Source organism: Monodelphis domestica, chromosome 5 (assembly GCF_027887165.1).
Source record: "Monodelphis domestica isolate mMonDom1 chromosome 5, mMonDom1.pri, whole genome shotgun sequence".
NCBI lineage: Eukaryota > Metazoa > Chordata > Mammalia > Didelphimorphia > Didelphidae > Monodelphis > Monodelphis domestica.
Window position 1 is genome coordinate 12144437 of NC_077231.1, and position 12605 is coordinate 12157041.

The window sequence follows — 12605 nt, forward strand, 5'->3', positions numbered from 1 at the left end:
TGGGAGCCCAGGTCTTCCCACCCAAGTCCCGTGTTCGTTCCGTTGAGCCCCCTCCTGGCCTAGGATTCCACGTGAGAGGAAGGAGAAAGGTCTCCCGGAACACGCCGCCCGTGTTAGGACCCTGCAGGGCGCCGGAGATCATTCTCATTTTAAGGTGGACTGCGGCGGCCAGAGGGATCGAGGGACCTTCCTGAGATGGCCCAGGCACAAAGCAAACGGGGATCCCCCAGAGTAGGGACAGAGCTTGCAGCCTGGGTCCGAGCTGCGCTCTATTAGTGGGGGCCGAGGGCTGTGTGGCTGGGAGCGACCCTGGGATGTCCTGGGATGACTCTGAGAGGCTGCAGTGACCCGGCGAGCGAGCACGGGGCAGATGGAGGCTGCCAGGACAGGGGGCGGCACTCTGTCCAGAGCCCCGGCGATGCCAGGGCCAGGGGGGCACGCCTCCGAGCCTTCCCGGCCCGGACCTCCCCCCGACATGACTGCCCCGTTTCTCCCCGGCCCTCTAGAACCTCGTTCGGACGGGCAGCGCCCTGCTGGACCCCAGCCACAGGGACGCGTGGGAGCAGATCCAGCGCACGGAGGGGGGCACGGCCCACCTGCTCAGGCACTATGAGGCGTACTTCTCCAATCTGGTGAAGAACATGAGGAGGACCTACATGAAGCCCTTTGTCATCGTCACAGCCAACATGAGTAAGCTGCGGGGCTGCCGCCATCCTGGGCCGAGGGACCTCGCAGGGTGCCGCCCTTGACCCCTAGATCCCCCCAAGCTGGCGCAGGGCTAGGGAGGAGCCCCCTGACCAGACTCCCCCCCCCACTGCGCTCCCAAACGTCTGCCCCCCACCGTGAGCCTCCCCAAACCATCATCAAGGCCGTTCCAGCGTGGGGGGAGCCGGCAGCCTTGCACTCTGCTGCTGTGGAGCCACCCAACCTTGGATTAATAGATTTGGGGGGTCCCATGAACCCACTTTTTCTTTTTAACATTAAAAACTCCTGACCTTCCATCTCAGAATCAATACTGTGTATTGGTTTTAAGATAGAAGAGCGGTAAGGGCTGGGCAAGGGGGTGAAGTGACTGGCCCAGGGTCACCCAGCTAGGAAGTGTCTGAGGCCAGATTGGAACCCAGAACCTCCCGACTTTGGGCCTGACTCTCCATCCACGGAGCCACCCGGCTGCCCCCTATCTTGAATATTTTAATAACTGAATTTTAACATAATTGGCTTCCCTCCCAATCCTGTGGAAGGCTGTGCCCCTGGGCTTCACCACCCTGCCAAGTGGTCCAGGGTACACATGAGGCAGGGAGGCCTTGGGCAGAGGCTGCTGCTGGGGCAGGCACAGCCCAAGTTCTCCGGGCAGTGCCTGGACAGGATGCCTGCGGAGCGTCCAGCGTCCGGCCCTGGGTCCCCCCAGGCCCCTTCCCGCCTGACCAGCCATCCTGTTACAGTCCTGGCCGCCGACGTCTTCGACAAGGCCAACTTCTCGGGTGCCCGAGTGCCACGCTTTGAGGACATTTACGAGGACTACCCCAAGGAGCTGGAGTCCTCCGTCCTCTTCCCTGCCCACCTGTTTCAGCCCTCCGACAGGAGAGGTGAGTCCGGCGCCCCCGTGCTGGCTGCGGGCCTGCTACCAGAGGAGACGCCAAGCCAGGGCTCCAGTCACGGGGCTTGGGTTCAGGTCCCGCCCCTGATCCTGGTGTGGCCCTCAGAAAGCCATTTTCTCCCTCTGCCCCAGCTTCCTCCGCTGTGGAATGAGAGCCAGGAGGGGCTTCTCCGCCCTGGTCCTGGCCGCCGGCCGGGTGGGCTGTCCTCCCTCCCCACCCAGCCGCCGAGCTGCTTTTGCCCAACGCTGCTGTTCCCTTTGCTCTAGAACCCTGAAGAGGTGCCCACTGGGGGCCAGACACAGCGCTCTGTCCCTGGGGGAGGTGGGACATCATGGGCAGCCGTGTAGACAGGGCGGGATGGGGGGAAGAACCCGGGCCTGCGGGGCCACTTGGAGGGGGGATGGGCCTTGTGCAGGGTCACCCAGCGCTAAGTGTGAGAGGCAGGACTTGAACCCAGGTCTCCGTCTCGCCCTCTGCCGCGCCCCAGGAGGCCTCTCTGGGGGGGTTTTTGGAAAGTGTGAAGAGGAGGAAACCCTCCCAGCGGGAGGCCTGAGGGAAGGCTGGAGCCAGAGGAAGGCAGATTTCAGCTACGCAGATGGGGACCTTCTGGGGACATCCTTAAAGCCACACACGAAGGCAGGCCATCCCTTGGCCGCCATTGGGCGCCCGCGCCGGGCCGTCCCCCCGTGGGCCACCTGCGCCGGGCCGTCCCCCTGTGGGCCACGCGCGCCGGGCCGTCCCCCCGTGGGCCACCTGCGCCGGGCCGTCCCCCCGTGGGCCACCTGCGCCGGGCCGTCCCCCTGTGGGCCACCCCACCCGCGCCGGGCCGTCCCCCCGTGGGCCACCCCACCCGCGCCGGGCCGTCCCCCGTGAGCTGTCCCCCCGTGGGCCACCCGCGCCGGGCGTCCTTGGGCCTCTCCGGAGAGCTCTGGCAGCCCCGCCTTTTTGACTCTGGCACTAATCTTACAGATGCCCCTACGGCGAAGCCCTCGCAGCCCAGAGGGACTCCCAGAGCCCCCCCAGACGGGCCCGCCCCCCACGACCCTCTGGCTAAGAGGAAGAGGCGGCACCCGGATGAGTGGAGCCGGCACGCCGTCGGCCTGGTCCTCATCTATCGCTCCCTGGGCCAGCTGCTGCCCGAGCAGTATGACCCCGACCGGAGGAGCCTGCGGTGAGCCCGGCCCCAGAGCGAGTCCCCTCCCTGCTTTCTCCCCATCCCCTTCCTCGGCCCAGAGGCCTGGGTTCTAATCCCACCCCTGGGAGCCGTGCTCTTCCCGCCTGCCTTTGGGCTTTCCTGCCCGTCTGCTCTGGTCAGGGGACAGCCGGGAGGGGGATGGGCGCGTGGGACTGGGCGCCCCCAGGCTCACGCTCGGGCTTTATTCCAGGCTGCCCCATCGGCCCGTCATCAACAGCCCCATCGTGAGCAGCCTGCTCCACAGCGAGGGCGACGGCGCGCCGGGACAGCCCGTCCTCGTGGAGTACACCCTGCTGGAGACCGAGGACCGCACCAAGCCCGTCTGTGTCTTCTGGAACCACTCCCTGGGGTAGGTGGGGGGACCTGGGAGGAGGGGGGCTTCCAGCAGGGAAGGAGCCGGGTGACCCTGGGCAAGTCACTCCCCCTGCTCCTGTTGGAGGATCCCAGGGATCCTAGCTGGGGGCAGGGAGGGCCTCGGCTCCCTCTGGAGGGGCCTGAGAACAAAAGCAGCCATAAAAGCCTGCCGGAAGCGCCTCCCCTTTGTCTCTGGGAGATGAGTCACTGCTTTTACGGAGCCCCTTTTATCCAGGGACCTTCCAGGGCCCTCGTTAACTCTCACCCCCCACTTTATGGGCCGGTAAACTGAGGCGGGAGCCGGGGCGGCGGCCACTTTCCCAGAGCGCGTGGCTTCCCTGCCCACCTGGCTCCCATAAAACACTGGGGAGCCTCGGACGAAGGGCCCCCGGATAAGGCGTGGCCGCCCTGACTCAGAAAGCAGAGGCTTTGAGGCGGCAGCCCCGGCGCCCCGAGGCCCAGGCTGAGGGGCAGGAGGGCCTGGCGGGAGAGGAGTGTGTGGGGGGGCCCTGAGGGCCGGAGACGCCCGCCCAGGCCTTCCCCGAGCTCTCTGCACCCCAGCGCCCACGCGGGGGCCGGAGACGCCCGCCCCAGGCCCGTCCCCGAGCTCTCTGCGCCCCAGCGCCCACGTGGGGGCCGGAGATGCCCGCCCCGGGCCGTCCCCAAGCTCTCTGCGCCCCAGCGCCCACGTGGGGGCCGGAGATGCCCGCCCCGGGCCGTCCCCGAGCTCTCTGCGCCCCAGCGCCCACGTGGGGGCCGGAGATGCCCGCCCCGGGCTGTCCCCGAGCTCTCTGCGCCCCAGCGCCCACGCGGGGGCCGGAGAGGTCGGGCCTCACGGCTGGCCCTTCTGCCGCAGGAGCCTGGGCGCGGGCGGCTGGTCGGCCAAGGGCTGCGAGCTGGTCTCCAGAAACAGCAGCCACATCACCTGTCAGTGCAGCCACGCGAGCGGCCTGGCCGTGCTCATGGACATCTCCAAGCGCGAGGTGAGACGCGCCTCCCGGGGAATCGGCCTCTGCTCCCCTCGGGGGTCCCTCTCGAGGTCCACGCTGCCAAGTGGGGGTTCCCACGCAGAGGGGCTCCCCCAAAACCAGAGCCGTAGCCCCAGAGAGCCCCAAACCAGAATCCTTCCTTGTCCCACAGCCGGCGTGGTTTCTGTGACGGAGGGAGGCCGGGCCTTGCGTCAGGAGGCCACCTCCGCCACTGGCCGCCGCCCTTGTCTGGGCCTCAGTTTCCCCTCTTCCAAGGCGGGGCAGCCCTCCCCGCAGGATGCCCTTTCCCGGGCGGTCCGTGAGCTCCGGCTGCCTCCCCCGCTAGCAGGTGTCGGGCGTCCGGGGGGGCCCTTCTCGGGCCTGTGAGGCTCCTTCCTCCTCCTCCTCCCGCCCTGCAGCACGGCGAGGTCCTGCCCCTCAAGATCGCCACCTACGCCGGCGTGGCCGTCTCCCTGGCCGCCTTGCTCGCGGCCCTCGTCCTCCTGCTGGCGCTCCGCACGCTGCGGGCCAATCTGCACAGCATCCACAGGAACCTGATCGCGGCCCTCTTCTCCTCCCAGCTGGTCTTTGTGACCGGGATTGACCAGACGGAGACTCCGGTAAGCTGCGCCGCCGAGCCACGCAAGCGGGCAGAGGAAGGGGGCGGCAGGGAGGACGATGCACTCTGGGGAGGCTTCCTGGAGGAAGCGGTACCCGAGCAGAGCCCTGCAGGAAATAACAAGCCTTTGCCAGGCGCCTTGTAGGTCCCAGGCGGCGTGCCGAGAACTGTGCAGGCCCTCGGGGAGCCTCCCCTCCGAGGGGGGGAACCCGGGTGAGACCCAACGTAGACGGACAGAGCAGACGGGGTGGTCTGTGAGGGAGCCCCAGCGGTGGGGGGCCGGGAGGTCTCCTGCAGGAGCCAGGGTTCTGGCTGAGTCTTTAAGGAAGCCAGGAGGCAGAGAAAGAGAGAGCTTATTGCAGATGCCAGGGACAAAGACAAGGAGGTGGGAGATGAAACCCTGCGGGAAGTGGGGAGTGTGGAGGGGAACTGAGAGTTCAAAAGCCCCTGACCTGGCTGAGGTCACGGAGCAGGAAGAAGGGCCCAGCAGACTGTTGGCGGCCAAACCCGCAGTCGCCACAGCTGGGGAGATGGACATGGATGGGGGGAGCGCGGGCTGGGGCTGCGTGTGGTGGGGGAGGGGGTCATGGAGGGAGAAACGGTGGGTGCAAGGGCGTGCGAGGAGGAGGGGGACCTCCCTAGTGGCGGGGAAGCCCAGAACAGGGGGGCAGAGAAGGAATTTGAGGGTCTCAGGCTTGTCCAGAATCAAGCACCCGCCTAGAGGTGCTAGAGGCCAGGAGGAGCAGAAGGGGCCCCCCACACTAGGAGGTGCGCCCCGAAGGAAGGTCCAGCCCAGGCCCCCTGAGCTGCCCCTCAATGCATTTTCTCCTCCACTTAATCCTTTCTCTTGAGCCAATGTTCTGCGTCCCCCTGGAGGCCGGGGCAGCGGGTGAGAGTGGGCTGCTGTGGGACAGGGCACAGGCCTCAGCGTTCTGGGCCGGCGAGCCGGACTTCCCCGAGTCCAGGCCTGGGCTCCCCTCCGGCCTGGCACCCTCCACGCTCTCCCCCTCCCAAGGGCTCTCATCACCAGTGGAGCAAAGGGGAGTCCCCACGCGAGGACGGCCCTTCCTGGGCTCTTGGGCCATCCCTGGTGTGCTCTGCTGGCCACCTCTATGAGCTGCTGTTTCCGGAGAGGCTCCGGGGCCTCCCCACCTCCAGATTAGCCGCCACCTCTGACCATCTATGAACCTGAAGACTTCGGTCTTTGTTCTTTCCGGCCACCCAGTGGCCAGAGATCCAGGAGGGGTCGGCCTGTGCCCGAACAGGGCTCCCCTGCCTCGGCTCAGGGCTCCCCGAAAACGTTCCATCCCGCTCCCATCTCCAGGCGCCTTCTCTCACTTTCTCCCCTCCCTCAAAGCCCTCATGCCCGGCCCCGGCCCCTGGCTCTGCTTCCCCAAGAACCAGAACAGAGACCTTCCGTGCCCCTGGCTAGAGCCCAAGGCACTCCCTGGGCAGGAGGCTCCCCCTGCTGGTCCTGGGGAAAATCAAGATGGCCCCGGCAGTGTGAGGGAACAGCAGCCCACTGGGCGAGGTGGAAAGGGAAACCCAGCCCGCGCCTCGGGCGGCCAAGAGCACCAAGCCCGGCTCAGACTCCAGAAAGCAGCTCCTCTCTGGCTGTCTCAGTTTCCTCTTCTCTAAAATTCCTAAAATGGGGATGTTAGTAACAGTTTAGGGTGAAGAGAAGCTAAGGCAGCCTGCCTAAACCACTCAGCAAACCAAGTTTGTATGTAGAACATCAGCAGAAAAAGTCATGGCCTTCCCCCGTCTTCCATTCCATGGGAGGAAGACTCCATCCTGTACCTAGATAAGTTCATGCAGGCCATTAGTGAACCAGCATTGATTCAGTTCCTACTGTGTACTATGCCAAGGGCTGGATTTACAAAGAGGAGGAAGTAGCCCCTGCTCACATACAGTTATCAAAGGAAACAGGAAGTCAGTGGGAGTGGGGAAAGGAGTTGGAGGTGCTCCTTGAGGAGAGCATGCCAGGGCCACAGAGAGACCATCTGCTCCAGGGAACAGTAGTGAGCCCCCTCCTGGAGTGGGGGATGGCCGATGGTGGGCAAAGGACTCCGAAGGCCGTGCAGTGGCCAGCAGAAGCCACAACGGGTGCTTGAGCAGGAGGCCGTGCCTCGGGGGTGCCCACAGTGTGGGGGGCTCCTAACCGGCTGGCTCTGGTCTGTCCCCAGTTCACGTGCACAGTGATCGCCATCCTCCTGCACTATTTCTACCTGAGCACGTTCGCCTGGCTCTTTGTGGAGGACCTCCACATCTATCGCATGCTGACTGAGGTCAGGAACATTGATGCTGGACACATGCGCTTCTACTATGTCCTGGGCTGGGGCATCCCAGCCATCGTCACAGGTCAGCACGGGGATGGGAGGCCGGGGAAGGAGCTTCGTCCCGTTCCGCAATCCAGGCCTCCTCTCGCCCCTACCGGAGAACAGCCCTCAAACACCCCTTCCTGCAGGCACGTGCCGGGGCCCATCAGGCCCAGGACTCAACCGCTCTGGTGCTGACCGGCCCAGCCTCCAGGCGAGTCTGTGCCACGAGCAGCCCGGACCAGAGGAATCTGAACCTCGTCTTCCCTAAGGAAGGCTCCTCTGTCCGGACAGCCTCCATCCCACCTCAGACATTTATTGGTGATGCCACCAGAACAGGCCCTCGACTGCCCTGACTTCCCTGGGTCAGCTGCCCCCCTAAAAGCCTCTCCAGGGCTGTCTCCCCTTGCTCCCACAGCAGGGTGAGGCACCACTCCATGCACTCTGAGGCAGCCACATCTCCACACTCATGGCCAAGGACACAGAAGAGCTCTTTTTAGATGAAGCCCTTCTTCTTCCAAATGACCACCTTTCTGTTCCCTCCCCAAGTGACACGGGCATCCCCGAAGGTCAGAGCTCAGCAGGGCAGAAATGAGTGGGTCAAGAGATGAGCACCCTGCCTGCTGGCAGGCAGCCAAGCTCAGTGACTCCCCAAGGCCCATCATATGTGCAGCCCTGATGCCGTCTCCCTCCCGTGTCACCTCTTCCCTCCTGACTGGTGGGCTCCCTCCCTCCACCTAACTCCCCACAAAGAAGGTCTTCACGCTCTGCAAAAGCATCCTTCTCCCCCCAGAAGTCCCCAGCTCAGAATCCTGCGCTCCCCCAAGCCTGGCCCCTTCTGAATTCGAAGAGGCTGGGCTTCTTGCCTGTTTAAAGCGAGACAACCCAACAAGGAAGCCCACTTGGCTTCCTGGCTTCCCAGTTTTCTTCTCTATGTGCCATTTTCAATGTCAGTCTGGCGGACTGCGGCCCCAGGGGAGACCCAGGCTTCACCTCAGGACCAGCCTACCTAGTCATGGAGAGGAATATCTCTCTTAGGCCGGCCTCTAGCTGAGGAATCTTGGGCCAAGATCACCCATGAAACGGAAAATACAAAATGGTACCCAGTTCTGTGATAAAGGTGGCAGAGTGGAAGGAAGAAGCCTGGGGTCTGTAGTGACTAACTACAATGTTTACCTGGGGCTCCAAGTACGAGGGCCAATGGCCCAGGGCCACACAGATGGATTCTCGAAAGAAATGGGCCCCCCGAGAGCTTGAGACCCAGGGTCTCACAGCTAGGAAGTGTCTAAAGTTGAACTTGAACCCAGGTCTTCCCGACTCTGGGCCGAGTGCTCTCCACTGTGCCATCCATCTGCCCATGACTTTCCCATTCCAGGAGAATCGTTATCCTCTCTGTAAGGCCACAAGGTGGGAGCCGTCAGGCCCAGGCTAGTTCAGGGCCAAGGTGGCCGATGCCCCCATCTGGGCTGAGCGTCCAAGGAGCAGGGTGTTGTGGTAGCTCTCATGCCTCAAGGAATAGTGGGAAGGGGCTGGTCTGCGTCCTCTGCCCTCCTCTCGGAGTTCTTTTGTCCCCCACTCCAGCAGGCCCCATCCCGAGTTCCCTACAAGCTCTGGTACCCAGAGACTCCCATTTTCTGTTCTCTCCGCCCGCTCTGATATTTGGGTTTGACCCAGGACTCGCCGTCGGTCTGGATCCCCAAGGCTATGGGAACCCCGACTTCTGCTGGCTGTCCATCCACGACACTCTCATCTGGAGCTTTGCTGGACCCATTGGCGTCGTGGTCATTGTGAGTGTCTCTTCCTCCGTCCTGGAGCCCTTACCAAGCACCTCCTGCAGGCCAGGCCTTGTCCTAAGGGCCTGCCCTCGAGGAGTTCCCAATGTGACATAATGTATGTACGCCAGCTCGGTAAAGGATGCTGAAGAAGTCATTCACAGGGAAGCCCTGGGATGACAAGGGGACGGGAAAGGCTTCCTGGAGGAGTGAATTGGGAATTACAGGAAGCCAGGCAGGCAGCGCAGTGGCTCAGCAGATGGAGAGCCAGGCCCAGAGACAGGAGGCCCTGAATTCCAATGTGGCCTCAGACCCTTCCCTGCTGTGTGACCCTGGGCAAGTCACTTGCCCATTGCCTAGCCCTAATTGCTCTTCTGCCTTAGAACCAATACACAGTGCTGATTCTGAGATGGAAGGTGAGGATTTAAAAAAATAAAAGAATAAAAAATAAAGGAAGCCTGGCTGGACTTAATAGCCTCTAAGAGCCCTTCCAACTCCGATCTGGGACCCATTTTAGCTCACTCATCCTTTGGTTTGGTGCATTTTCCTTCCATCTTCTGTTGCTGAGGATGCTCTGAGCAGGTTCAGTCCCAGAAAGCCCCTGCGCCCACATCAGATACCTGTGCTCTGAGTTTGAGGGGTGCTCTCAGAGCTCCTCATGGTCACCCCTGTTCATTCTCCCCAGATCAATACTGTCATCTTTGTCCTGTCTGCGAGAGTGTCCTGCCGACGGAAACACCGTGCTTATGACAGGACCGGGATCATGTATGTTGGTGATGTGGGCAGACTTGGGGCTCCCTGGGGGACATGCAGACCCAGACATTTCCATGGGAATGATGGGAGCATCCAAGCAAGTCTAGGCCAAACCCTTCCCCTCTGGGGGACCCTCTCGGCTTCCCCATCTTTAAAAGAAGGGCTCATGTCACCTTCCCCGACCTCCTCTCCAGCTGTGAGTTGATGGTCCTATGAAATCCCCTCCCCAGGATTCAGACAAAGACACGCAGGGCACAGCCACCTCCACTCCTGTGTTTCCACAGAAACCCCTTGTGTGTCTGTGTGTGTCCAGCCAGCTGTCCTCTTGGACCTCCCCTGGCTTAACAGAGAGGCTCCTCTTCTCATTGGCCATGATTCCTTTCCAAAAGGCAAACGTTTAGTTGGCACCCACTGGGTCCAGGTCTCTGGGCTCCTCACTGGGGACAGCTGGACACCACACAGCCTTGATCTCGGGGGTCCCAAGGCCCCAGAGCCAGGACAAGGAAGGTAACGCCATGTCCTCCACAGCTCTGGGCTCCGGACAGCCTTCCTCCTGCTTCTGCTGATCAGTGCCACGTGGCTCCTGGGGCTGATGGCCGTCAACAGCGATGTGATGGCTTTCCATTACCTCTTTGCCGTATTCAGCTGCTTACAGGTAAGGGCCTGGCACTGACCCATGGGCCTGGGCCAAAGGTGTCGGGAGCTCGGCTTCTTCTACGCCCCGTCTCTCCAGTCCCCCCAAGGCACGACCTCCTCAAATATCTCCCTCTCCTTCCTCCTAGCTCCTCTTTCTCTTCTCCCCATCTCCTTCCCTCTCTTGTCTGTCTTCCTCTCCCCCTTTCCTTCCCCTCCTTCTTGTCCATCTGTCTCTATCAAGGTGTGTCTTCATTTTTCTTTCTACATAGTACATATATGTATATGTCATACTGTACACATGTTGCCACACAATAATACATATATGTTTATGTATAATATATTATTTGCCCATGAAAAGATGTTGGTCCCAAGGTAGGCCCAAGAGCTTGTGCCTTGGGTTTATATATATAAAAACTTGTGCCAGGTTATATTCCAGATCATATATGTATAATACGTTATTATAGTATATTATAATATATAGCTATAGTATATATTATAAAATGGATGTTACATGTAATACATACATGTGGATATACATGCACATGTGCACGTTTATAAATATCTGTAATATATTGTACATAGACCGAGATGGGCAATTGTCTAGAGTTCACTTGAACAACAGAGACATCCTCTCCCTTTTGAGGCTTTAATAGCAATAGCCTGACTCTACTTGCCTTTCACCTCACTCCCTGGTGAATTGTGGCCCTCCTATCCCTCTGGAAGTGACACTCCCGCTGCATTCCCCACCCCCCACCCCGCCTCAGTTTCCTCATCTGTAAAATGAGCGGTTGGATGAGATGGCTTCCTGCTGTAGCAGTCGTGGGGCTTTGGGGTTTGGGCTCTCAGCTTCTCTCGGGGACCCCCCCACCCCATGAGCCTGAATCACTCTCTGGCCCGTTCTTGTCTTTTGCCGGAGACTGTATTATAGTGGCGCAGAGTCACGTTTCCCACCCACCTGTGTGGTCACTTTGGAACGACTTCCTCCGACCTACTGTAAATTCTTCTGGCCTCTCTCTGAGAAGCGGCCCTGGGCTGGCCTGAGCAGGGGATGAATGGGTCCCAGACATCCAACTCGGGGCCAGCTTTCACGGCATCGGGAAGAAGTGCCGTGCATCCCCTGAGGCCTCCCACTTCCCTCGCCCCTCGCCCCTCGGAAACTGGAGCCAGTCCGCTTGGTGACCCCAATGGAGGCAGGGCAGGCAGCTCCCAGAGCCCCGGGTCTCCTGGGCTTCTGCGTTGGGCCCCGAAGCCCCTTCTCACTGCCCAGACCTCCTAGGCTCCCTCTGGAGCATGCCCAGCAGCCTTTCCCTCTCAGGCTGGCCCCTTTGGGATCCCTGAGCCGTTCTAGGGAGCAGACCTGCTCCCACCGGGCTTGGGAGGCCACAGAACCAGCACCTCTGAAGGGCCGAGTCCGGGCAGGTCCAGTGAGGCACGGCCCGGCCTTCCAGGACGGAGCCGAGCCAGCCTCTGACCCCTCCTCTTCCCCCATCCGTTCCTCGCTCCAGGGAGTTGCCATCTTTCTCTTCCACTGTGTCTTCAACAAAGAAGTCCAGAAACACCTGAAGGCCACTCTGATGGGGAAGAAGGCCCACCCGGACGACTCCACAACCACCAGAGCCACCCTGCTAACCGTAAGGAAGCCCCTCTTGTCCCCCGAGGGCTGCCCGCAGCCCCGCTCCCTCCCTCGGGTCCAGCTCTCAGAGAGCCTGGGGAAAGGGCAGCCTGGAGAGAGCGTCCTGGGCCCAGCACCCCGGCGGAGCTCTAGCCCCTCTGCGCCACCCCTGTGTGCCTCAGTTTCCTCACGGAGTCAGTAAGAAGGAGACATGCTGAAGATGTCACTGGCCTCGGTAGATGGGTGGGAGCCTCTGAGGACTGTTCCTGTGCCGTTTCCCTGCTCTGGGACACCCTGGGATGGCGAGGCTGCTGCCCCTTGGCCCCTCCCTTAATGCCGCCCTGCCCCTCCCCCCTAGCGGTCCCTGAACTGTAACAACACCTACATCGAGGAGCCCAACATGTACCGCACGGCGCTGGGGGAGTCCACGGCCTCGCTGGACAGCACCATCAGGTCAGTCACTTGGGGGGGCCCAGGTGAGCCTTTGTGTCCCCGGACTGGCCCCAGGGCCCCACGCAGCCACAGCCTGGGACTGAGCCGCGCTGGGATGCTGCCAGCTTTGATTCCTGCAGGCTGTGTGACCCTGGGCTAGTCACTTCCCCTCTGAGTCTCTGTTTCCTTGCCAGTAAAATGGGAATAATAATTCCTGCACTGCCTGTGGTAATCCAGTCCAGCAAGCATTTATCAATCACCGACTGTGTGCCAGGATCTGGAGTAACAAAGGAAAACTCTGCCCTCAGAGATTGTGTTCTTGGGGGCTGGGGTGGGAGGGAGAGGAAA

General features: G+C 61.6%; 1 protein-coding gene across 4 annotated transcripts in view; it reads left to right on the top strand.

Moving 5' to 3' along the window:
- Positions 1 to 12605, top strand: part of CELSR1 (cadherin EGF LAG seven-pass G-type receptor 1) — a 136022-nt gene that overhangs the window by 115539 nt on the left and 7878 nt on the right. For all 4 annotated transcript variants that reach the window (XM_056797609.1, XM_056797611.1, XM_056797610.1 and 1 more), the window contains exons 19-30: positions 507 to 690; positions 1443 to 1586; positions 2568 to 2769; positions 2984 to 3142; positions 4004 to 4130; positions 4535 to 4735; positions 6921 to 7095; positions 8727 to 8839; positions 9510 to 9589; positions 10106 to 10232; positions 11719 to 11844; positions 12184 to 12278. In XM_056797609.1, coding sequence (XP_056653587.1) covers positions 507 to 690; positions 1443 to 1586; positions 2568 to 2769; positions 2984 to 3142; positions 4004 to 4130; positions 4535 to 4735; positions 6921 to 7095; positions 8727 to 8839; positions 9510 to 9589; positions 10106 to 10232; positions 11719 to 11844; positions 12184 to 12278 — 1733 coding nt within the window. The remainder of the gene's footprint in view (positions 1 to 506; positions 691 to 1442; positions 1587 to 2567; positions 2770 to 2983; positions 3143 to 4003; positions 4131 to 4534; positions 4736 to 6920; positions 7096 to 8726; positions 8840 to 9509; positions 9590 to 10105; positions 10233 to 11718; positions 11845 to 12183; positions 12279 to 12605) is intronic.